Source organism: Dasypus novemcinctus, chromosome 21 (assembly GCF_030445035.2).
Source record: "Dasypus novemcinctus isolate mDasNov1 chromosome 21, mDasNov1.1.hap2, whole genome shotgun sequence".
Taxonomy (NCBI): Eukaryota; Metazoa; Chordata; class Mammalia; order Cingulata; family Dasypodidae; genus Dasypus; species Dasypus novemcinctus.
Genome location: NC_080693.1, coordinates 13,317,873 through 13,344,258, shown reverse-complemented (window position 1 = coordinate 13,344,258; position 26,386 = coordinate 13,317,873). Strand labels below are relative to the sequence as shown.

Below are 26,386 nucleotides of genomic sequence, written 5' to 3'. Positions count from 1 at the left end.
GCACCAGCTGTCCACGTGGGCCAGCACTCCTGTGTGGGGTAGCACTCCTGCGTGGGGCAGTACTCCTGCATGGGGCAGTACTCTGTGCAGGCTTGCACTCTGCACAAGCCAGCATTCCACGTGGGCCAGCTCGCCACATGGGTCAGCTTGCCTTACCAGGAGGCCCTGGGCATCAAACCCTGGACCTCCTATATGGTAGACAGGAGCCCAATTACCTGAACCACATCCACTTCCCTCAATTTTTAAAAACCCTAAATATGCTCAAAAAACTAAAGGAAAACATGGACAAGGAATCAGGAAAACAAAGAGAATAACAATAGAGAGATGGAATTATGAAAAGGCACCAAATAGAACTTAAGATCTAGAGAGCTTCAATCCGTGCTGGCAAAAGAAAGAAAAGGGAACTTGAAGATAAGATAATTGAAGACAACAATCTGAGAAGACGGAAGAAATAAGAAAAGTCAATAGAGCTTGAGGAATCTTGTGGGACACCATCAAGCATACCAATATATATATAGTAAGAGTCCCAGAATGAGAAGAAAAAAAGAAGCAGAGAGAACAGTCAAAGAAACAATGGAAGAAAACTTCCCAAATTTAATGAAAGACACAAACATACACATCCAAGATGTTCAATGAACTCCAAACAAGATAAACCCAAATAACCCATGTAGTTGCATAGTACAATCAAACTGTTGAATGCTGAAGATAAAGAGTGAATTTCAGGGAAGCGGACTTGGCCCAATGGATAGGGTGTCCGCCTACCACATGGGAGGTCCGCGGTTCAAACCCCGGGCCTCCCTGACCTGTGTGGAGCTGGCCCATGTGCAGTGCTGATGCGCACAAGGAGTGCTGTGCCACGCAGGGGTGTACCCCACATAGGGGAGCCCCACGCGCAAGGAGTGCGCCCCATAAGGAGAGCTGCCCAGCACGAAAGAAAGTGCAGCCTGCCCAGGAATGGTGCTGCAGACACGGAGAGCTGACACAACAAGATGATGCAACAAAAAGAAACACAGATTCCTGGTGCCACTGATAAGGATAGAAGCGGTCACAGAAGAACACAGTGAATGGACACAGAGGGCAGACAACTGGGGGCGGGGGGAAAAGGGAGAGAAATAAATAAAATAAATCTTTTAAAAAAAAAAAGTGAATTTCAAAACCTGCAAGAGAGAAACATGTCACATACAAGGGAGTCACAAAAAGATTAAATGCCAATTTCACATAGGAAGCTATGGAGGCAAGAAGACAATGGGATCCCAACCAAGAATTCCATATCTAGCAAAACTGTCTCTCAAAAATGAGGGAGAAATTAAGACATTCCAAGATAAACAAGAGTTGAGGGACCAGCCCTGCAAGAGACGCTAAAGAGGGTTCAGCAGATTGCAAGGAAAGGACACTAGACAACAGGTCAAAGCGACATGAAGAAATAAAGACCTCTGGTGAGGGGAATGACAGGGGTAGATAGAAATGTCCACACTATTGTATTTTGGGTTTGCAACTTCACCTTTTACTTCCTACAGGATCTAAAAGTAGAATGCAGAGATAAATCAGTGGTTTGGGACTCAATGTATAAACATGTAATCTGTGACAAGAACTGCATAAAAGTGATGGGTAGAGGGGAAGAGGAGCACAGCTCATACACACTCAACTTGATAAAGAACATTTACAAAAACCTACATCTAACATCAAACTTAATGGTGAAAAACTGAATGAATCCTTTCTTCCTAAGATCAAGAATTAAGCAAGGAAGTCCTCTGTCTCCACTCTTATTCAACATAGTGATGGAAGTTCCAGCCAAAACAATAAGGCAAGAAAATGAAATAAGCATACGAATCAGTAAGGAAGAAATAAAACTCTCCACTTGTAGATGACGTGGTATCTACATAGAAAACCCCAAAGAATCCATACAACACTTCTAAAACTACTGAGTTCAACAAGGTTGCTGAATACAAGATTAACACAGAAAAATTAGTTGCATTTCTATATACTAGCAATGAACATATGGACACTGAAATCAGAACTACAAAACCATTTACAATTGCTAAAAGAAAGAGAAATACTAGGTATACATCCAATAAAACCTATATATGTGTCACAGGTTGAAATATACAGAACACTGATAAAAGAAGCCAAGAAGATCAAAATAAATGGAAAGACTTACTATGTTCATGGATTGGAAGACAACATGGTAAAGATATTAACTCTTCCTGATTTGATAAATTTAATGAGGTTCCTATTAAAATCCCAACAATATTTTTTTGTAAATACAGACAAGATTATTCTAAAACTTGAATAGCTTAAAAAATTGAGTAAGAAGAATAAGGGGCAAAGAATCAGCCTCCCTGATTTCAAAACTTACTATATTAATATATTTACAGTAATCAAGACCGTGTGGTCTGTGCAAGACCCATAAATCAATAGAACAAAGAACCCAGAAACCCTACACAAATATGCCCAACTGTGATTTGTGTGTGTATGTTTATTATGGAAAGTGAAACTTAAATTTCATATAATTTCTACATGTCACAAAATGTTCTTTTGGAGTTTTTCAACCATTTAAAACTATAAAAACCAAATCCTGGCTTCTGGGCCAAAAAAAAAAAAAAAGTAGGCTGAATTTGGTCCCAGGCCATAGCTTTCCAACCCTGACCTTAACAGTGGTTTTCAAGGTGTGGCCCCCATACCAGCATTACCTGGGCATTTCTTCAAACTGCAAATTCTCAGGTTCTAGACATAATGAATCAGAACTTTGGGGTGCATATGGGAAGTCCAGAGTTCGAATCCAGGGCCTCCTGACCAGTGTGGTAAGATGGCCCACATGCAGCACTGCCACACACAAGGAGTGCCATGCCACTCAGGGGTGTCCCCCACATAGGGGAGCCCCACGTGCAAGGAGTATGCCTTGCACTGAGCTGCCCTGCATGGAAAAAAAAGTGCAGCCCGCCCAGGAGTGGCGCCACACACACAGAGAGCAACAAAAAGAGACACAGATTCCCAGTGCCACCGAGAATGCAAGAGGACACAGAAGAACACACAGTGAATGGACACAAGAGAGCAGATAATGGTGGGGGACATGAGAAGAAATAAATAAAATAAAATCTTAAAAAAAAAAAAAAAGAACTCTGGGGTGGGGTCCAGCAATCTGCTTTAACAAACCCCCCAGGTAAATCTGACTCATGCTGAAGTTTGAAAACCACTGATCTATAGAAAATTATACTGAGCTTTGAGTTCCTGAGAGAATGAGATGAGTGGAATGTGCTTAGCATGATGGCCCAAATGATTTTTGACAAAAGTGTAAAAGCATTTCAATGGAAGGAAGACAGCCTTTCAACAAATGGTGCTGGATCAGCTGGCATCCATAAGCCAAAAAACGAACCCTGACCAAAATCGAATACCTTATTCAAAAATATAATCACAGTGGACCATAAAATTAAACTGGGAAGTGGATGTGGCTCGAGCAGTCGGGTGCCTGCCTACCGCCCCACGGTCTACAGGCTCCAGCAGAGATGGCCTCTGTGGTCAGTCCCCAGGGCCCAAACAGGAGACCTCCCTGGGGCTCATGGCTGCCAGCACCTTGCCCCGGCAATGCCCTGCACAATGCACGTGCTCTGCCGGTCTTGCCCTGGGCTTCTCCTTGACACCACACACACACACACACGCAGGCACACACACACACACTCCCCGGGGCCTGCCTGCCTGGCCACACCAAGGCTCTTCTGCCACACCCCACCTCAGCAGTCCTGGCTACATTGGGGAAGACAAACCATCTCCACTAAGGCAGGTGACACCAGGGGAAGGACCCAAGCACCTAGGCCTGGCAGCTCAGGGCGTCGAAGACACATGCTCGACTCACGGAGCCATGTGACCTGGCGGAGGCTCAGAGAGAGGGTGGGAAAATCAGCGATGCATGCCTCACAGGGGCTGGTCTCAGGCCTCCTGTCCCCACCTTTACCCGCCCTGAGTGCACGTGCATGGAGAAAGGCAGGCGCCCTGATCCAGCAACGGCCCTCCAGGGTCTGGGGACTCTCACCCTGCAAATCACGCCTCCCCCAGGCAAGCACCTCCTGCTGCACTGTCCCACACGCAGGCAGCTCTTAAGTCCCAGAGCCCCTTCAAGGGGCTCTGAACAAAGCTGTTTACTGCGGACTCTGCCAACACCACCACTCTAGCAAGCCCAGGACACACCCATCCCCTCCTCTGCTCTGTTACACACTTACGACTCCCAGGAAATAAAGATGCGTTCTGGGCCTCTGGGCTTCCCTGCTCACCCTCGGCGGGCCCATCTCCCAACCCCACCCAACTGTGTCCTCTTCCTTACAACACATCATGCCATGCACAGGTCAGTCTTCCCTCACCGGACACAGCAATGTGGCCTCAGTCCAGCAAAGTGCACAGGACAAAGTAGGACTTGGGTGACAATGAAAAAACAAACATGGGAATGATCGATAAATACTTGTATTAGTCATCACCACACAGCCCAAGACTGGACTGCTTCCTGATTGTTCTCCGAGTACTGCCAGCTAAGCCTTCCCAGCCAAGAATGGGACACGCGGGCACCCTCTGACCTCCATGCATCCAACTTCCTGCTCGCTGGCACGACGCTGGTTGGTACCGTAGCTGAGGGGACACTGGCACACCAAAGGGCAAGCAGACCCAGGCCGGAGCCGCCAGCCCTTGCAGGCTGACCACCAACTGCTATGTCCCCCTCTCTGAATTCAGGTGCCCCCTCACACTCTAGTGCCCACTCAGGCTGGCAAAGAAAAGAGGCTGGAGGGTTGCAGGGAAGCCAGTGTTCTCCAGAGCAGCACCCGGCAGCCGGCAGCAAGCCCGGGTCAGACCTGCACAGGCCAGGCCTGCAGAAGGAACACAGGGCAACGTGGGAGGCCCCGCGCAGGAGGGGCTTCGGAGGGGCGCGCCTGTAACTCCAGAGCAAAGGAAGCCGCCAGAAGCCAACGCCGACGAGGCTGAGCGAGCCATGATACAGCAACGCACCTACGCAGCCATCTGACAGAAATAACAATGAAGCATTCAAGACAGCTCCAGAGCGGGACACGAGGGTAATGCAGTTCAGTCCCCAAGGCCCGAAACGGGCTGCCGCTCCGTGTGGTGGAGAGAGAATTCACCAAGTACCAGTCTCGGCTGTTTTTCACTGAGATTTTATTTTGAATTCGCAGTCGTAAGCAAAGGAGGTAAAATGTAAACCTGCACCCACCTTACCCATCAAGCCACCATTTCTTGCACAGATGAGGTGGCTTCTTTTATACTGTAGCCTTGTGAATGGCCCCCTCCAGAGGTGTTCAACAGAACCTCCCGGGACCAGCTCTGGAGCTGGAACAGGAGAGGCAGCAGAGGTGAAAACCCAGCGCAGGCCCTCCCTCACGGGGTTTGTGCCTAGGGAGGGGAGCAGACGTGCAAACAGGCAGCCCCGATAACGTGAAAATGTTCCCAAGTACACGAGACGCAGAAAGAGAGTCAAGGAGAAAACTGGCATTTTGCTGGCTGTGGGGACTGTGAGTTGAGGAGAAAACTGGCGTTTTGCTGGCTGTGGGGACTGTGAACAATGTGCTCGTGGTTTCGACCTTTTAGACAGTCACGCTATTACATGGCGCTGACCGTATATTACTTTTTAAAGGGAAGGGAGGAGTGTGCCTGACCACACACAGTGTGACTTCTGACACGGTCCAAGCAGAATGGCTTCCAAAAGGGGCCTGATCATTCTGTGGAACACGGAGGGGGGAGCAGGGAACCCCTGGAATCTGCTCTCTGCCAAAGCCTCCCCTCACAGCTCTGAAGGTGTGAAGACCCCGGGAAGGAGGCCAAGTTCACGCCCTGGACCCATGACTCGCTCGCTGCATGTGAGGCCCAGGTCAAGACAGTACCTCTGAGAGTCTCGGTTTCCTCGTCTACAGTAGATGAGAAAAGTACGACAAACACCACAGATACCCCAGGCCAGGGACACACGCACCAAGAGCTATACTGTGCGCAGCACAGAGCTAGCGCTCAAAGTGCCTGGGGCAGCAGGGGAGCAGCATGCAAAGGGGTCGGCTGGGAAGTGGAGGGGCAAGTGCAGAGCTGGGACAGTGCGCGGGCAGGACCACAGAGCCTCCTGCAGCCGGGCCGAAGGGCCTCCAGGCCTCCTGGTTGAGGGCAGAGGCCGAGCAGGACCCCCGGAGGCCCCACACAGGAGTCCTCACAGCCGGCCCAGTGCCCCAGTTCCAAGCAGAGCTGCTGTCCCCAAGGAAGTTCTCTAAGAGGAAAGGTCCCGGCAGTCCTGAAGAAGGACCGAGAGCTGCGGGGGCGGATCCCGGCTCTGGGGAAATTTTTGGGCAAAGAGTTCTTTGGGCCAAAGTGGGGGATGGGGAGCTGCACTGAAGTGTTTGGAGACAAAAGGTCCTTCTGCAGAGGAGTCACTTGAAGACCTGTGGGCACAAAGCATCTAAACGGCAGCTGACCGGCCCTGTTCTGAGGGGGGGTCTTTGACCTTCTGTCTCTCCAAAGGAGTCTCTTTGGAAACACTTCCACACTCGTAACCAACAGACCGTTCAATATTTTCTGCATTTCGATTCCAAGGAGCGAAGGCTGGTTCTGAGTGCCTGGACATCTTTATAAGCTCGTAGCTCACAGTGGACTTCACGGTCGCCTGCCCTTCCTGGGACAGGTAGGTGTCAGTCAGTCCAGGGCCCTGGGGTTCGTGCGCACGTCCAAGCCCAGCCTTGGGCCTCACCCCTGCCCAGACCTCGCTGGCTCCCAGGCCACCCCGACAAACAGTGAGAGGACCAGATGGCTCTACATCCACACGTGCAGAAAACCTTCCGGGTAGAGCCGTCTTTCCGCCACGCCCGCCCCCAGGAGTCAACACACACCTCGAGCCGAGCCTGGGAAGACGGAGCTTTACTTTGAAAACAAATGTGCCAGGGCAAAATAAAAGCACTGCCCTTCCCAGGCCCCTCAGGAGGCCACAGGCTTATTCCAACAAAGCTGCCATTGATAGACCCATGCCTGAACTCCTCCTGGAGTGACCCCAAAACACTGCCCAGTTGGGGCTGGCACCAGCCTCCAGGACCTGTGTCTGCTGCCAAAATTCAGAGGCGAGCAATCAAACATGGAGCATAAACTGTGCTGCAGCCTTGACAAGTTGATGCCTAGGCAGAGCGCAATGACGTGGGAGTGACCAGGCCCAGGACAGCGTGACGTGGGAGAAAGCCGGGGCTCAGAGCAAAAGCAGCGGCCACTCAGTCGGAGGAGGCAGCAGGCAGCGGCAGTCCCTGGTCTCCCCGTTACCGTCCCAGCAAACCCTCGCAGGGCTTCCGGTCACCGCCAAGGCGCCTGACATCATTTGCTCTTCCAATCCTTACAACAGACCTACGAGGTATGTACCCGGTACCCCCATCTTCCCTGTGAGGAAACTGAGTAAGCTAAGGCCACAGTGCTAGGGAGCGGGGACGTGGCTTTGAGCCAAGGCGCCCTGGCTCTGCAGCTGGCTCTTCACCAGGGCCGCCCACGTCACCAGCCACCTCCCCAGGTGAAGGCCTGGGCTTCCTCCCAGAGGAGTCCCATCCCAGCCAGCACACGCCTTGGGATCCCACAGCCAGAATGTGGACTGGGAGGCTTCTGGCCGGGCACGGGGCCCATCTGTGACCCCAAAAATATCGCCTGGAAGGTGCTTGTGGGAGGAGACACCCCATCTCCACCACTGCTGGACCACCCACCCCTCTCGGAGCCAGCCCCCTGGCTTGGCTGGGAGTGATGGGTCCTCAAGGAGCTGGGGAGCTGGCAGGGGCCACGGGCCCCTCCTCTGGACAGAGTCCTTCCTCCCAGGGCCGAATCACGAGTCTCCACCCACCCCCAGGACAGCTGAGCCAACACATTTCCTACTTCAGAGCCCCGTGAGGGGGGCAACCACACAACTTATTGTCCACACTGGGGTACTTCTGAGAAGGAGAGGGGCCCTATTAACGGCCCAGGACTTCAGGTGTGACGCAGGGCTGTCCTGGGCAAGGCCCACGCGAGCCCACCACCGTGGAGAAAGGCAGCGCCCCTTCCCTGTCGCTTCCCAGCCGGGGCACCCGCCCTCCCGCCTTTGGCCCCTCCCTCCAAGCAGGGCAGAGCACCTCGCGCCCAGTTTACCAACCTCTGCTGCCAAGGGCTGGGATTCAAGGCCACCAATGCAAGGACGACCAAGGCACCAAGGAAACCGACAATGAGACCAAGGCACCAAAAGTGGAATGAAGGCAAAGAGACTCCGGCTCGAGAAGAGAGAGGAGGGGCTCGGGAGAGATTTCCATGAGGAGTGAACAAAGCACGCACTTTGGAAATCAAAGTCAGGGGGAAATTAGTCCTGAGAAAAAGCTGACCCAAGAGCTGAGCCAGCTGAAAAGACCGCCGGTTCACAGAGAGGCTCAGGTTTCTTTCCAGAAGGCAGCAGAGCTGCAACAGCACCAAGCCACCTTCCCACAGACTGCTGCCTTTCAGTTAGGAGTCCGGGAGGAGGCACACACCCCAAAACAGTTCCACGAGGCGGCTTCCTGAGGCCTTCCTCTCCAGAGCTACCCCCAGGTCCCACAGCTCTGACAGTCCCACCCTTCTACACTGTCAGCAGCAAAGGGAGAGGAGGAGACGCTCGACAAATGCTTGTGGAAGCAAGGACAAGAGCTCTAAACAACGCCATTTGACGGCCCACTGCTTTCTCAAGGGGACGAGTTCTGCAATGCTGACGCCCAAGTGATCACAGCTCCCGCTGAGTTGTGCGTGCACAAGGGTAGGCGTGCGCATGTGTGCAGGCATGCGTTCACGTGTGCATGAACGTGCACATGTGTCCACATGGGTGGCTGACCAAATAATGTGCTCCTGAGAATCAGGAGTGCCCTAGAAGGAAAGCAGCTTGGACGTCACTGCTGTTGCTTTAGACTATTCGTGGGCAGTGACTGTCAAACAGGAAAGGAAGCCATGGCATGAAGACGTGTCAAATAATGGTCTAGCAAAACGTGAAGATGAGCACACACACAAATAAGGTGGTGGCAATTTTTTAAGCAGTTGTATTGAGACACAATTGACATAGCACACAGCCAATAAAGTGTAAACTCGAGGGTTCTTAGCATACTCAAAGGGTTGTGCTCCCATCACCAAAAGCAATTTTAAAACATTTTCATCACCATAAAAAGAAGCAGAAGTGGATGTGGGTCAAGTGATAGAGCTTCCACCTACCATATGGGAGAACCCGGGGTGGGTTCTAGCCCTGGGACCTCCTGGTGAGAGAAGAAAAGAAAGCATGCCCGCATGGTGAGCCCAAGTGCCCATGTGATGAGCCAGTGCCCACATGAGTGCCCGTGTGGTGAGCCAGCACCCATGCAAGTGAGTCACGCAGCAAGATGATGACGCATCAAAAGAGAGACAAGGGGAGAGTCAAGGTGAAGCACAGCAGAGACCAGGAACTGAGGTGGCGCAATTGACAGGGAACCTCTCTCCCCATCAGAGGTCGCCAGGATCGAATCTTGGTGAATCCTAGAGAGAAAACGAGAAGAGAAGACAACACAGACAGCAAAAACAGCAGGATGGGAGGAGGGGATGGGGGGGGGGGTAAATAAATAAATAAATCTTAAAAAAAAAAAAAAAAGAAGCCCCTTACCCTGTAGCCATCACAGCCCCCACACCCAGCCCCTGGCGACTGCTAATCCACTACGTGCCTCTGTGGATGTGCCTGTACTGGACATTTCATCAATGGAATTAAATGGCATGTGGCCTTTTGTGCCTGGCTACCTACAGCAGAATGTTTTCAGGGTTCATCCACGCTCTGGCATCAGTACTTCGTTCCTTTTTATGGCCAAGCAGCGCTCCATGGTATGCACGTATCACATTTTGTTATTCGGTTACTGGCTAATGGGGGCATTGGGGCTATTTCCACTTTTTCAGCTCCTAGAACAACGCTGCTATGAACAAGTGAACAGGAGTCTGTAAGCGGCTGGAACCCTCCTTTAGGAGAGACCAAAGAAACAAACACCACCTGTCCACCTGAAGCCTGGACAACCAGTTGCTCAAAAGCCTAAAGAAGGAGAAATGACAGCAGGGGGTGCTGCAAGGGCAGGGCCTGGAGGTGAGGCAGGCCCCTCAAAAGAAGCCCCCCCACACCTCTGCACAGGTGCTCCCCAGCCATGAGAACACGGGGCAGGGTGGGAGAGGAGCAGCCAGGCACAGAAAATACGCTCCTGCACAGATGCCATAAGCAACAGGGTGTAAGGAGAGCCACCGTGTACCTAAAAGCCCGGAGCCCGGAGGAAGCACTCTTACTTAACACGAGGTGTCGAGGCACCAGACCCCATAGGCAGGCCTGGGCTGAGGAGCGCTGCATCCCCGAGGAGCAGCGCGGTCTCCCAGGCCAGCCTCTGCTGGCCCAGGCCTCCGGGAGGCCTCCGAGATTCTCTGACCCCCTCACACCCACTTCCTTGCAGGGCACAACCACTCCAGCTTCTACGGTCACTTACGGATGGGGCACCCCGAATGCCCTCCTCCCTGACTTCCCACCCCGGTTCTGGCCTGGTGCCTCCAGGGAGGGCGTGCCACTCCGCCACCCCTCCAACATGCCAGATTCAGAACCCAAAGGAGAGCCAGGCGTTTAGTGGGACCTGGGCATCACCCAGCACAGGCTTCTCCGTGAACAGGTGAAACAGTGGCCGTCGAGGAAGGGCGACGTCTCGCCTTCTGGCCACTCACCCAGTCGGGGGGAGAGCATGGTGAGCACTACCCGCCCCAGCCTGGCCACCCTGAGCCCCTCGCTCCCCAACACCAGTAACCTATTTCTGTTATCAGCCCAGTTCCCTGGCTTAAAATATCGGGGTCGTTTTTGGCCCTGCCCTTCCCACCACTGTAGAGCACAGGATTTAACGTGCAAGCACGCAACTTCCTCCCGAGCCCTAGACGCCCGTCTGCGAAAGCAGGAGAGTAACAGCCACCTCGGGGTTTATTTTCCCTCATCATAAGCATCCTTCCCCTGTGTGTATCTCACCCGCCTTCCTCATTTACCTCTCCTGGGAGGCCCCGGGGGAGGGCCCAAGGCTCGTCCCTGCGGTGGTAAGCCAGCCACCAGACCCGGGCCTCGGTTGTCCGCAGCCCCCCTAGCTCAACACCTCCCTCCAGGTGCCTGCCTCGAGCCTCCTCCGAGATCCACCTGACACTTCCCCGCTGCCGCTGCCCTCAAGGAGAAACGCTCTGCCTGGGCACCCGGGGTCTTTTTAAACTGCCCGCCCACCTTGTGGCCCAGGGATCCCTGGGAGTCCCGGAGGCCCTTTCAGGCATCTGTGAACCGAAACTACTGCTATGCTAACACTAAGACATCATTTACCTTTTCATTCTCATTCTCTCACAAGGGCACAGAACTTCCAGAAGCTACACCACGTGCGATATCACAACAGACTGGCAGAAGACACGAGTATCCTGCTGTCTTTTATTATGTCAGAAGTGAAGAAAATTTGCAAAAACGTAAAATAATAGCTTTCTCACTAAAATTTTTTTGTCTTGGAAACGTTATTTTTTGTTGTAATATATATTGCTTATGTTAACACGTAACAGGCTCATTTTTCTAAAAGGAAAAGTGTCTTTAAAATTTCTCAGTGTTAATTTCTACGACGGGGAGCCCTTTGAGGGCCCCAGGAATAAAGAGTGTAAAGGGGTCCCAGAACCAACAACTTTCGAGCACCGCTCCCCCAGCTGCCCCAGCCTGCCCTCCAGTCCAGGGTGCTCCCGGGCCTGCCGCACACACCATTCCCGCTTCTCCTGGAACCTCTGCTCACGGTATTCCCGGCCTGGTCACGCGCTCCAGCTCTCCACCAGCCGGCACACCACGGTTCTCCCAATCAGGTCTCCTAATCTCCCCTCCAGAGTTCTTTCTGCTTGACAGCACTGCCTTAAAAGGCCACATCTCAGCCCAGACGTGCTCCCAGCTGCCTTACGGCCCATCTGGAACTGAAGCAGATTCCCAGACACAGCTGGGCAGGAAAAGCTTCCACTCAACGACTGCAAACCTCTGCCTGGAGAGAGGGCCAGGAGAAGGGGCTGGGCCTGGCAGAGGCAGCACCTGCTTGCAGCGGCCGGCGCGGTGCCCAGACTCGGCCCCGGCTGGCCAAGAGGCCTGAATCGCTGGGAACGCCAGGCACCTTGAGTGCTGCAGGGCCCCAGGGCCTCTGCTGGCTCCTCAGAGGTTAGGGAGACAGAAGAACAGGGGGCTGACATCAAAATGTGCTTTTGTCCCATGTCCTCTGGAGCAGCTTAACGTTCACTGCCTTAAAGCAGTGACAGGCCCCAAGAGTCAGCGTGCGCATCAGCCTGGGCCTTGGCTCTGTGCCTACAGACCTGCCAGGGCAGCCTCTGTGGGCAGGGACAGGCACAGAGGGTGCTTCAGTGGGACTCTCACGGTTCAGGTCAGTAAATCAGGCAGTAGGGTCGTGCACATTCACTTCATTACGATGGTTTATACTGTACACAGGTGCAACTTGAATTCTTCTGTATATATCAAATACTTCATTATATTTTAAAACGTTGGCACAAGAATCAGAGTGAGTGATTCTCAAACTGAGCATCTCGCACTCCGAGTGACCCAGGGTCTCCCAACATGGTCCAACCTGGACACCCACGCCCCCTCGGCCCCACCCCCACAATCTTATGCCCCTTGGCGCCTTGGCTGGTCTTCTGCATGGCTCGGCCACCCCTGTGCCCGGGTACAGACCCAGTGTCCCCACCTCACAACTGCTCACGGTGGCAGCAGTGCTCAGGGCCACCCCAAGCCCAGGTTTCCCGCCTGGGCTCTTGAAGAGTTGCCAGCAGACCACCCTCTCCTCTGGCCACTTGCCATCCTCCCACCCCGTGGGTGTAGGGCTGGCACAGCTCCCCACACCCAGCAGCACGGAGGGGGCAGGCGGCCCTGTCTGAAGGCTGCCCTCCCCCTCCAGGACGCCCGCTTCCCCTCCAAGCCCTCTGCCCACGCGCCTGCCCTGCCAGCCCAGTGCGGGCTCTCCACTCCTACCCACCCACACTGCAGCAGCTGGAGAAGGAGGGAACAGTGACATTTCAAAAAGCCTCTTCCCTGTTTGGTCTTGACAACGAGCCCATGACCGCTGGATTTTTGGAACATGACGCCAATCACGGCAAAGGGAGGAATGCCAGGGAATGCATGGGGACACTTTTCTGGGGCCACGGCTTTGCAGGATTCATGCCCTGTTCCCAAAAAGCCCTTCCCATGAAGAGCCAGGCGGGGTGGGAGAGTGGGTTGGGAAGGAGAAAGGAAAAGATGGGAAAGCTAAACCAGTTCAGCCCACTCTCCTTCAACCCCACCCTCCCCAATGCCTGTGCACACCACGCCTTCCTAAGCTGGAGGCAAGAGGCCACCAGGCCACACCCCTCAGAGCGCACACTGGACGAGGCCCCCTCACCCTCACAGGGCTCAGTGTGGGAAACAGTGCCCGAAGGACCGAGGGCAGGGGCTCCATCCGGCTGCACCAGGGGTGACATCCCGCTCCAACACCACTGCACACCCTGGAGAGAGTGAGCTGTCTTTCTCAGGGGCCTCAGGCCTCTGCTCTGGCTATCAGAACCCAGGTGGGTTCATGGGTGCAAAGCGCTCAAAACAGCAGCCTCGCAAGTGGCCCTGCAGCGGAGACTGTGTGCTCAGGGTCTGGAAACTTCTGCCCTGCAGAAAGCGGCCGGCCAGGCTGAGCGCCACCAGGCAGGAGACGACCAGGCAGGCACTGGAGGAAAGGGCAGGTGGAACCAGGACCTGGGCGGCAACATGCCTGGGGCACCGTGCAGGTGGGGAGCGCACCCAACGGCTCGGAACAGCCCGTGAGGGTGTGGGCCTTCGTCCCCGAGGCAGCGAGAACTCACCAGCAGCCCCGGTGCTGGGTGCCGGTCAGCCTGCTGGGACTAGACCCCAGCTCTCCTTCTACTCTGGCTGCCCTTCCGGGTGGGTTTCCCCCAGGCCCTTGGGCCCAAAACTGCAGGGAAGCAGCAGCACCTACACCAGCAGGACAACTGAAGCCTCTCCTAACTCTCCCAATTGGCCAACGGCCTCCAAGACACTTCGGCTTGACACAACTGAGGATACTGGGTCTGCCTGACGTTGTGGACCTCGCCATGGGGACTGCCACTCGCCAGAACAGCCCGTCTCCTACAACGTGAGATCCTGAAGTGATGGGGTCTGTCCCCACCCCCATTTTCCTACCCTCGAAAAAGACTTAAATCAGTTCAAGCTTTATATTTACAATACATATCTGAAAACCCAACCCAAACAAGTCCACTGGCTTTGTGTCCTTCAATCCTCCAGGGCTGACAATGAGACGACGCCAGCGTGATACGAAGCAGGGCAGTGGGAGGAGGCGACTTGGGTTTTGTGCGTTCTCTTTTGTGGGAGAGGAGCCAGAGGGGCTCAGCTAGGGAACCCAGAGACAGCCTTGAGATCCAGCTCTCCCATGGAATCACAGTGCAAGTCACTTCCTTTCTGGGCCTGTTTCCTCATCGGGACGATAAGCTCAGAGCCGAGATCTCCAAGGTCTCCTCCAGCCCAAACATCCCACTGTCTCTCGAGTTCCAGACGTGCTGCAGGAGCAAGAGGCTGGTGACCAGTGCAAGCTTCCAAGCAGGGAAGATCAGGCCTCTGATCCGTTGCTCCCGGCTACACTGCCGTGCCCAGGAAAGGCCCCACTTATGGAGCATCTAGGGCGCAGCCAGGCAGTTACAAGCACCCAGTCTGCCAGGCATCAAGAGTTGCTAAGTGCTTTACAAGCCTCTTCTATAGTCCTCACAAGAACCAAAGATATATGGGTGTTGTTATAATCCCGATTTTCCAGATGAGGGAAGCAGACACTTGAACTCCATGTAACCTGCTCAGTCGGCACTGAGAATGGAGCCGAGGTTGGCCCCCAGCCTGAACTGGAAGCCATGCTCTTAACCATCCCAGTCGACTACCTGGTCCCACTGAAATGAAACACAGGCACCAGGTCAGGTTTCTGGGTTAGAGCGCGTCACCGAGTGGCGCCCCGTGAGCACCCCAAGCCCGGGACAGGGAGGGCTCTGGGTGTAGCACCAGGAGACCCATCCAGTGGTGGCCCTGGGGCCCCCAGCAGCTGCCCACCTTTTCCTGGTCCCTTTGGCTATGGGCCAGAGCTATTATGAAGTAGGAAACCGTGTCTGGAAAGTGTGCCACAGATCCCAGCTGCCAGGACTGTTAAAGCCAGCTCTTTAGAGCCTACAGAGATCAAGGACACAGCTATTTCCTGATTCTGAATTCCTCTTTCAGGGCAAAAAATAGTGCTTCCTGTTCAAGCCTGTGCCAAAGGTGTGGTCCCTGCCACTGGCCAGCAGCCTGCTGGGGGAAGCAGGATGCACCAAGGTGGAGAGGATTCCAGAACCTGCACAATGACCCGTGAAATGCCCTGCACTCCCCCTACCATGCAAGCACCCCTCAACACATACTCCAGCAAGGAAGGAATTCAAGGCAGGGCAAGGGCCTGTTTCTGAAAGCAAAGGTTAATACTGTTATCAGGAACAGGAAGGCCAAAGAGGACTTTGGAAAAACCCACACTGGCCTTCTTGTGACCTCAGCAGGTCACTGAGCTTCTCTGGGTCTCAGCTCCTCCATCTGCTAACTGGGGACAATTCCCCCACCGGCTGAATGGTAGGAGGACCACAAAGCCCTTGGAGGACTCTCCTCCCAGGGAAGCAGGAGTCTATTAGACAACCTTGATTTATTTCACAACACTGCGGCAGTCCCACCATCAACCTGCCCCCAGCGAAACAGAAACAGAAGAGTAGCATGCTTCTAGGTCAAGCACAAGGCTGATATGAGAGGCTCACTGAACCTGTACCTAGCACAGCTCCCACACTGGGGCAGCCGCGCACCCGGGGGACCTGCCACATCCTCCCCCGCACCAAGGGCACTGCCGCCAGCCCTGCCTGCTCGCAAGACTGCGCAGGGGGCTGTGGCTGTGAAACACTCTATCAAGACCATCGAGAGCTGGTAGGACGCAACAGGCCCATCTGCTCACACGTTGGGCAAGCTGCCCCTCGCGTCACGGCTGTCCATCCGGCCGAGTCAGGAGCAAAGGGAGGGGGCAGCCAAAAGGGAGACAGGCTCCAGGCAAAAAAGGCGGCTGTGGTTCCATGTGAACTAGGATGACCCTGACTGAGAAAACCAACGAGTGGTTTGGAAGATTCCAGTTCCAGTCTCCAGAGACAAAATGCCAGCAAAATCAGCCCACTGGGCTCTCTCTCCCCCAGAGGAAGTGATGATACGATGGAAGCAGTGAGGCTGGGAATTCTAGGGCTCCATCCCAGGGCAGAGCTGTGAAACCACCAGGGACGATTTCATAGAATCCAAGGCTGCGAAGAGCTGGAGGAACCACAAACTCTGGGGCAGAATATTCAAACCTGCCCCCACACGCCTCAGAGATGACCGGGAGGCCCTGCCGGTGGGGACTGAGAGAGCCAAGGCCGAGCTTCAGGCTTGGAGCCCACCTCACCAGGACCGTGCCACTTCTGCTTTAAGCATGGCATTTCTATATGAGATTCCTTTGAGTAAAAGGCACTGTTTCATGAACACTTGAAAACCACTGACCTGGTCTAACTGTGTCATTTCAGATGGGAAAGGGGAGGCTTAGAGCAGGCCGTGAGTTTCCCACGGTTAAAGAAGAGCTTGTTTTTGTAAGGCTAAATGCTTCCAAACAGCATTTAATGCTTTTCATGCTTCTCTCATGCTTGTAGCATTAGGACGGTGGGCACTCAGGGTGCGGCTTCCCTCTTGGGGCCTTTTTCCCTGGTTTCAAGACTAAATGGCAGCTAAGGAACAATTTAAAGATAAACATTCCAAGTAAATTTCTTTTATTCAGCTCAAGAGGACTAGGCCCTGGTAATCATGGGACAGCCCAAACAAAGGCTGTTTCTCCACGGTGAGGTAAGCAGCATCTCTTCTGGACTATTCCTCCCATGAGGGTGTTGGGTAACTTGCAGGGGCTGCACCAGGGCCCACTGGCTGGACTCACAAACCACTCCCAGCAAAGGGAACGTGGGCGCTGCTTTACAGGGGGGCTCTGTGCCGAGGAGAACTTCAGGGAACTCCCCGTGGTCGCCCTACACATTCCTGCCAAGGACAGAATGTGGGTCTTTGACTGTAGTCCTTCTGTGTGGTGAGGGAAAAACTCAGAAAGGTCAAGGAAAAGGCTAGGACACAGGGAAAAAACAGCTAGGAAACAACTGCAAATCACTGGACAAACACAAAGAGCTGTGTGAGAGCCCAGCATCCAGGCTGAGAACGGCCCAAGGGAGAACGGTGGCCTGCCCTCCAGGGCCCTTTGCTCGCCCCCACAGGACAGGCCAGCTCCACTGTGGTCAGCACCCTCCTGCCTTCTGCCCCCAAGCCCTGCCTCTGGACGGGGAGCAGAGGGAGTCAGAGCCCCGAACAGAACTTTCCAGCACACCCCACGCAGAGGGGCATGGCCACCAAAGAAAAGGTGCTATTGACAGAGAAACCCCACAGGCTGGCAAGGAGACGCGAGGGGTGAGGGCAGCCAAGACACGGACAAGAGGATTCTGGGTGAGAGAGAACCAGCTCTCCGGGAATCCCCAACATGAGCCGCCTATGAGAGCCCAGATGGACAGGCAGACAAGTACGGCCTTCCCACTCTGTCCTTCTCCAGAGTCACGGGCTCAGCAGAAAGACCTGGCCACTGCAGGTCAGAGTTGCGCTGTCCAATACTGTAGCCACCGGACCCCAGAAAGTGACTCGCCTCGAATGTAATGGGTTAAAAAGAGCGAAATAGGGAAGCAGATGTGGCTCAAGCGATTGGGTTCCCACCTACCATATGGGAAGTCCAGGGTTCGATTCCTGGTAAAGGCAAGCTGGCCCATGCAGCAATCTGGCCCAAGCAGAGAGCTGGCCCATGCAAAATGCTGACCTGCAAGGTGAGCTGGCCCGAGCGGAGTGCTGGCCTGTGCAGAAGTGCTGGCCCGCGCAGGAGGGCTGGTCCACGTGGCAAGTTGGCCCAAGCAGAGAGCTGGTGCAGCAAGATAATACAACAAAAAGAGGCATAGAGGAAAGACAATAAGAGACGCAGCAGATCTGGGAGCCGAGGTGGCACAAGAGTTTGAGCACCTCTCTCCCACTCCAGAAGGTCCCAGGATTGGTTCCCAGTGGTACTTAAAGAGAAGACAAGCAGACACAGAGAAACACATAGCTAATGAACAGAGAGCAGGAGGGGAGGGGGGAAACGGTAAATAAATAAATCTTTAAAAAGAAAGAGCCAAATACACACAATGACTTCTTTACCTGCTGACATGAGAATATTTTGGATATGGTTGGTTAAGTGAAATAGAGTTAAAATTAATGGCAACTATTTCTTTTTACTTTTTTTAATGTGGCAACTAAAATTTTAAATTACTAATGTGGCTCCCTTTATAGTCCTGTTGGAGAGGGCTGGCCTAGTCCAGGGGTTGGCAAAGGATGCCTGTAGGCTAAATCTGGCTCTTGGTCTGGTTTTTTTAAGGCAGGGGAACCAAGAATGGTCTTTAAAGTTTTGAATGGCTATATACGTACCTATATATAAATTCCTCAATTTCGCCTATTGGCCTTACGAAGCCTTAAAATATTTACTTTCCAGCCTCTTAAAAAAAGCTGGCCAGCCCCTGGTCCGGCCTCTAGAGACAATCAGGTGTTCACTCCAGGCGGTACAAGGATCAGAGGGCAGGGCTGGGATTTTTCCATTCTTCCACGTTCAGGGCTTTTCTTGAGATGAAAGTCAGGTAACACAAAATTAACCATTTTAAAGTGAACAGTTCAGTGGCATGTAGTACACTCACCATGTTGGGCAATCACCCCCTCTATCTAGTTCCAAACATTTTCATCATCCCAACACAGAAACCAGTTCCCACTAAGCAGTCACATCTCTTTGCCACCTTCCTGGCAGCCCCTGGCAACCACTAATCTTTCTGTCTCCATGGATTTGCCTATTCTGGACATTTCATATAAATGGAATCAGACAATATTTGTCCTTTTGTGTCTGGTTTCTTTTATTTGACATGTTTTCAAAGTTCTGTTATAGCAGGCAACAGAACGTCATTCATTTTTATGGCTGAATAGTATCTCATTTTATGGTTGTGCCACAATTTGTTTATCCATTCACCAGCTGATGGGCACAGGGCTGTTTCCACCTTTTGGTATTATGAACAGCTGCTATGAACATGCAGGTACAAATATCTGTTCGAGTCCCTGCTTTCAATTCTCAAGTATATGCTTAGAGGTGGGATTGCCAGGTCATACGGTGGTAATTCTATGGTTAACTTTTTGAGGACCACAAACTCCTTTCCACAGCAGCTGTACCATGTACATTGCCACAGCAGTGTAAAAAGTTTCTAATCTCTCCACATTCTCCCCAACACTTATTTTTCTTTTTTTTTCTTTTTTTGATAATCACCATCCAAATGAGTTGGAAGTTGAATCTCATTGTGGTTTTGATTTGCATTTCCCTGAAGCCTAGTGATATTAAGTCTCTTTTTATGTGCTTGTTGGCCATTTATATGGTTGGGGATTTTTGATACCACCACCACCAAACCACCTACTAACTCACACATAAGTTACAAATCTTCCCCAAAGGGGTGCAGGTGAAATACTCTCATTGCTTCTGAAGCGGACGTTAAATCAGAGAAGTTCCATATCTTGGTGCTTCTAAGAATGTTACAGAACACAAGGAAAAAGGATGAAATGATTCATGAGACCCAGTTCCAGGCCATCCATCTGCCTCTGTCTGGGGTTCCTCCTCCAGTCCCAGCAGCCCTGGGCAGTGGGGTATGGGCACAGCACAAGCAGAATTAGATTAGGAGGGCTGGAAGGGCCATGGCAGAGATCATTTTCCAGATGAGAAAACTGAGGCCTAGGGAGGGAAAAGGACCCAGCTGAGGTCACGCGACAACAGACAGTAACTTCGGTTCCAATGCGGTGACTCCTAGTTCACTGCCTTTTCCATAAAAGGGGACGCCTGAAGTCAGAGGTCATGGGAGAATCAGACATCATGACACGTCAACACCCAGCAGGGGTCTCGGAAACACAGACAGATCCTGGGAAGAGCATCTGGAAGCCAAGAACCCTGGGTTCCAGACGTGGTTCTCCCGCTGACCACCAACCCCTCTGGATTCACCCTGCTGCCTCCCTCACTGCCCCCTCCTCTGCCCACCTACCACATGTCACCTTTTCCCTGCCCTGCTCTCGTTTCACTGCCCAGCCTCCTGGGTGATCGCATTCACTCCCATGGCTCCGATAGTCCCCCTCCATTCCCACCCTGCCTGCCACCCCTTGTCCAAACTCTAAACCACCACTGCTAAACAAACACTGCCTACCGCCAGAGGTGCCTGAGCACCCACTGGCACCTCCACCTCTACAAGGTCAAGCTTACTATATTACTGTTGGTCCCTCCCCATGCCCCACATCTGCTCCAAGTTTCTTATGCTCAGTCTCTCCCAAAGGAACCTCCATCCACCCAGGTTTTACCCTCGGCCCCCAGCTCTGATCAGCTGCCAATATCCTGCCCCTAGTTTCTGACAACTCCCTCCCTCCTCGCCTGCACTGTCTGGAGACACCTTCACTGTAGTATATATCTGTACCACTTCAAAAGCCTCCACGAACTCTCCCCCCTTCAGCCAGGATCATTGTCCTACAAAACAAATCTGATGGACTAAAAGAGTAAGCATTTAAAAATAACTAGGAAAGAATTAATTAAGATATTAGAAACTGTTGTATACTCTTGGAAAGAAGACCTTCTTAAACACAAGACTAAACTATCAACTACTGAGAAAAACACAGACTTAACTGCATTCATATTTTAAATTACCATAGGAAGAAGAAAGATGACCACAGAGATCTCTAAGTTAAAAAACAAAAGTGACTCTGGAAGAAAATATCTGCAATATATGGGAGATGACAGCTTAGTATTGAGAGCAGAGGTTAGCAAAAAGTAGCTCACAGGCCAAATCTTGCCAGCTGCCTGTTTTTGTGAATAAAGTTTTATTGGAACCCAGGCAAGCCTATTAGTTTACATGTTGTCTATAGCTGCTTTCCCACTGCAACAGCAGAGCTGAGTAGTTGCCACAGAGACCATATGGCCCGCAAAACTTAAAATATTTACTATCAGGTCCTTTACAGAAATATTGATCCCTGACGCAGAATATACACAGAAAGTGCCTACAAATCAATAGAGGAAAAACTAACCCAAAAGAAAAATGGGCAAATGATATGAACAGGCAATTCACGGAAGAAACGAAAAGTACTCCAACATTAGGAGATGAGGCTTAACCCCCATGGTAATCAGGGGAATTATTAAGGAATTAAATCATTTGAAAACATCCATTCTTGGCGATGGTGAAACACGGCCTTTTTTGGAAGGAAATTTGGCGGTATCCATGAAAAAAAAAGTGATACACTTGATGTCAACCCAGCTGTTCTATTTTTAGGTATCTGCCTCAGAGAAACATTTGCATGCGTGCACGCACACACGCACATACACACACCTAAAAGCATTTATAAAGATGTCACTGAGGCATTTGCTGTTTATAACTGCAAAAACTGGAAGCAGTAACCTTGATGCCTGTCAGTCAGGGAACCCACAAAGATCTGTTCCCAAAGGAGCTACATGCAGAAAGACTTTGGTTATTTATATGTGATGTCATGGGAAGATCTCTAAGGCATATTAAGCATGAAAAAGAAAAAAATCAGTTGCATAGCAAATACATACACATAACTTAGGACCCAACAAAAACTTAACTGTACACTTGAGTCTATACATATACACAGAAAAGCAAGGGCCCAGACCACCTGGGGTTGAGGCCCAGGTGATGAGTGCTTGTCACTTGTACTGGATTGCGCCGAACTCCAGGGGCAAGGAAGGGGCGAGGGCCTCCTCTGTTCCAAACCAGCAGTCTCAAGGGCCCCGGGGGCCCCCGGTGCCCGCCCGGCAAAGCACCTGAGGTAGCATAAGCGTTCCTGGCATCGCCGTCCTCGCCGTGCACCTATGGGATGCCCACTCTAAACCATTAAAGGAGGGCAATAGTGGCTTCAGAATCCTGGCTGGTCCCTGCACTGGGCAAACCACTTCCCTTCTCTGGGGTTCAGTCGTCTAAGGGTAAAAGGAAGTGGTTATATTAGTTGCTTTCTAAGTCCCTTCCAGGTCTGATGATGTGGTTCAGTCCCTGGAAGAGGTTTCTGTACCGCTCTAAAGGAGAAACAAACAAACAAAACCCACAGCTGAGGAAATCAAGCTCAAAGCAGCAGGCGCAGAGAAACCTCTGCTCCGGAGAAGATGCCTTCCCAAGAGCCAAAACCAGTTCCCGCTGCTGCTGCTGCTGCTGCTGCTGCTGCTGGCAGCCCCCTGGCCCGTGTCCTCGCCTGCTAGAGAGGGGATGGCCCAAATGAGCGCTGATATATCTTCCAGCTCTGATGTCTAAAATAAGCTCATGGCGGGAGGGGCAGCAGGAAGCAGGGGCTGGGGGGAGCCTGATGGGAACCGATTGGCTGAGGCTTTCTAATGGAGCCAGAAGGATGAGAGTGAGGGACTGGGGGAGGGCCGGATGCGGGAGAGCAGCAGCTAAGGCTGCTGGCAACCGCCCTGAGTCTCCCTCCTCTTTTTTTTTATTCAAGAGCAGTTTCTTCCTGAAAGATCCCAGGAGGTGGAAGACTGGGCTAATCTCTCCCAGCACAAATAACCCCACTCACTATTTCAGAAACTACCATTCCAGTTGTGTCCTGGAGGTCTCAGGCCTGTTCCAAAACCCACAATTCAACTTTGGCTACAGTGAAAAAGTAAACCCCCTCTCCTTGATTCCAATTAATTATCAACCGATTTAGATTTTTGTATTTGATAGATTCGACTCAGACACTGCAAATTCCATTCTAGTTTATCTGGGTGTAAGAATCACGATATGGCCGCTCTATGATTTCGGCAGTGGTGTGGAATAATCAAGGAACTTATAAAGTTCACTTGGAACATCCCTGGCCAAGCCCAGAAACTTCCATAATCAAAGTTGCCTATTCTGGCGACTTTCTTAGCTTTTAAATTGAAAGAGAAAGACGTTTAATCAGTATCATTTCTTGCTCTTCACAACAGCCCCATAATGGAGGCAAGCCAAGGACTGTTATTCTCCATTTATAGATAAGGAAATCAAAATATACAGAGCAAAATGACTTGTTCAAGGTCACACAGCTGAAAGTGACAGCCAAGACGAGAATCAAAATCTCCACTCCCAGTCCAGGGCCCCATAAGCTGCTTCCCAGGGGAAGAGGAAAAAAAAAAAAAAAAGTATCCAGATAAGTAGAGTTTATCAAATTCTTCCAAACTCCAGAATGTATTACTGGGAAATTGGATTCTACCTTTCCCAAGCTGACCTTTCTCCAAGGGCCTTCATGTTTAAGAATCTACGACTGAGCAGCCTTGAGTGTTTGGTTAAGGATTTTGGTTTTCGGTGAAGAGAGTCTATTCCTGGCTGGTGGAAACCTGACCTCAGAGGAAGCTCCCTGTCCCAGGCGGCCGCCCCTGCCCAGCCACCCAACTCAGGTCCGTCGTGTAAACAAGTCAAACACTGTGTGAACTTCAAGTGGCATTAACAACGGCCAGGCCAGGTCACTTGAAATAATTGCGTTCCGTCTAAGGGCTGCTTCTGAGAGGAATGGCTGCAACTAGGTCGCCCTGGCCTGGTCCATGAGGAGAGTTCCCCTGGTCTGTGGAGCCATCCAGGGCAGTGACCGGAAGCCATGAAGAGGCTGGAGATTAGAGGAGACTTGGAGAAGGAGCCAAAGGGTCCATAGACCAATCCCAGGAGCTGCAAACCAGGCTTGCTCGGGAAATCCAAGGAATCCAGCTCCGCGTGTCCCAAAGCCCTCCCAGGATTCAAGAATGTCTGGCCAGCGAGCAGGGCAGCAGGGCTCCCCAAGGCCTGTTGGGGTTACAGCCCAGTCTCTTCCTGAGCTTTGACAGAGACAAATCCCCCCTTCCCCCCCACCCCCCACCCCCAGCTCCTGAATCAGAATCTCCAGGGTTGGGGACCCAGGGCTCTGGGCTTTTAAAGATAAACTTGGAAGGCAGTTTCAATGGAACATGCCCATTTGACAGATGGGGCCTGAGAAAGGAACCGCCTCGCCCCAGGACACACAGGGCACGTCACTCCCCAGCCAGTGACCTGAGAGGGCGGCGAGGTGGGCCGGCAGGGTGGGAGAGGAGCCTCCGGCTCTGCCCTCAACACCAGGCCCTCCAGCCTGAGTTCAAGAGCAAGACCCTCCACCCCTCCCTGGCCACGACAGCCACAGTGATTTAGAAACAGGGCGGAGACCATCCCACCCCTCTTTAGGGGCCACTCCAGAGTGGACAAGCCCAAGTCCTGCCCCCAAACAGATTCCAAGGATACCCGTAAGCCCCCAGCACTTTTGTTCCTTCCAAGAAAAAGCAGGCATTTTTGAGTCACCCAAAAAAACAAAACAAACCATGAATCACACTGCAGGGCTATGGGAACCAGAAAGGATGTTATTTTTCGGCCTCCTGGAGGATTTTTCCTTTGTCCCGAAGCTTATCAACACACTGCCCACCCACCCCAATCTCCGTGCCCGGCGCCCGAAGACTCACGCACATTTTTTCTTCCGTCTTCCACAGGGGCCCGCAGATGTGCCCCGTGTCCCCAGCCCATTCAGGGACAGGGCCGGGTCTGCTCTCCCGGCCACAGGAAGGGGGTCTCCTGGCGGTCAGAGCCGAGGGGGGCAGGCAGCCCCTGCGCCGGCCGCACCGGGCTTGTGTACACTCGGGCGGCCTCCCGGGGAGCACCAGGCCCGAGAGATGCCCGGGGGTCCCCGGGACGCACGGCGCACCGCCCGGGCCCCGCCGCCGGCTGGGGGGGCCCCGCGTCCGGCGGGCCGAGCCCCCCCGCGGCTCACCTGGGTCAAGTCCTCGTCGTTGAGCAGATGCGACTCGCGGGGCTTGAAGCAGTTCTGACACTTGCTCTTGTAGAAGATGTTGGCCTGGAATTTCCTGCACGGGTTCTCCTTGGCCGCCGACATGTTCGGGGGCGCCCGGCGCAGGCCCTGCGGCCCGGCCCGACTCGCGCTCTGCCCGGCGGCGGGCGCGGGACCGCGCACGGCAGCCCCGAGCTGCGCGGCCCGGGCTCGGGAGATCCCGACGGCCCGGTCAGAGCGGGCGCCGCCGCCTGCCCCGGCGCCGGGCCGCCTCACAGCCGGGCCCGCGCACCCATGCCCCGGCGCGGCTCGCCTCAGGCGCGCGGGCGGCCCCGGGGGTCGGGGGCCGGGGTCGGCGGTCTCCGCGCGGGACGGCCGGAAAAGCGCCTCCCCCGCCGCCGCTGCAGCGCCGCGCCCGGGCCGCCGGGCCCAGAGCCCTCAGAGCAGGCGCGACCCCCGGCGTCCGCCCGCGCCGCCGCCGCCGCGCCTCCGCGGGCCCATGGAGAGGCCCCGGCCTGCTGCCCGCGCTCCGGCCGCTCCGCCGGGGACGCTCCCGCCGCCGCCTCCGCGGCCCTCGCGCCCGACGCCCGCCGCTCCCCTCGCGCCCCGCGCCCGCCGCGACTGCGAGCCCAGCGCCTCGCGCGCTCCCGGGCGGGCGGGGGAGGGGCGCGGGCGGGGCGGGGTGCGGGCCGAGCGATCGGCAGCCCGGCTGGCCTGTGGCGGCGGCGCGCTCGGGCTAACAAAGGAAGGCCTCGGCCAATGGGAGCCGGGGGGCGGGGACTAAGGGCAGCAGCGCGCAAGGTTCCCTGTGCCGGCGCAGGAAGGTGGGGCGCCGCCGGGACGTTCAGGTTTGGTGGACTGGCACGCGGCCGGCTGGTCCTGACAGCTGCGGGCGGGGGCGGGGCCAGGCGGGGCGGGGCCAGGCGGGGCGGGGCCAGGCGGGGCCAGGCGGGGCGGGGCCCGGCGGGGCGGGGCCAGGCGGGGGCGGGCCGCCTCCCACGGCCAGTCTCGCCCGCTCGCCTCTTCGGGTTCACTCGCCTGCAGGCGTCTTCCCGCAGCCCCGCCCCGAGCGGGTTAACTGAACACCTACTATGTGCCAGCCTCGCTCGTCTTTCCTGCTGAGTGCGGGCTGCTTCTCCGAGTGCTGATCGTTGAAGTTTCGATCATCTGTCATCACCCCACGTTACCTAGGAGGAGCTAGGGGGCAGGACGTAGTTTTCTTAGGGATGACCCCGTGACGACAGCAGTTGTCTCGTGGGAGATAACTGAAGGTTTTACTCTCTGCTGGATGCTGAGCTAGGTGTCCCCATTATATCCCTGAAGGAATTAAGGCTCAGACGCCTGAAATCATGGTGCAGGTCGCCCTCCAGGAAGGGGCCCCGCTGTCACTGTAATCCTCCCTTGCCCCCCCCCCCCCGCCCCCCGGGCGAA

At 53.8% G+C, this 26,386-nt stretch overlaps 1 protein-coding gene and 1 long non-coding RNA gene across 2 annotated transcripts in view; one reads left to right on the top strand and one right to left on the bottom strand.

Moving 5' to 3' along the window:
* The window catches only part of MPRIP (myosin phosphatase Rho interacting protein), a 129,968-nt gene extending 104,459 nt beyond the window's left edge, over nucleotides 1-25,509 (bottom strand). Inside the window, 1 exon segment of the mRNA XM_023584980.3 lies at nucleotides 24,938-25,509. Within this exon segment, the coding sequence (XP_023440748.2) occupies nucleotides 24,938-25,060 (123 nt within the window). The 5' untranslated portion in view covers nucleotides 25,061-25,509.
* Nucleotides 7,234-11,517, top strand: LOC111760889 (uncharacterized). The gene is made up of 3 exons (XR_002794459.3): nucleotides 7,234-7,366; nucleotides 9,907-10,087; nucleotides 11,358-11,517. It is a non-coding gene; the product is annotated as an uncharacterized lncRNA (long non-coding RNA).
* Nucleotides 25,510-26,386: the final 877 nt, after the last annotated feature.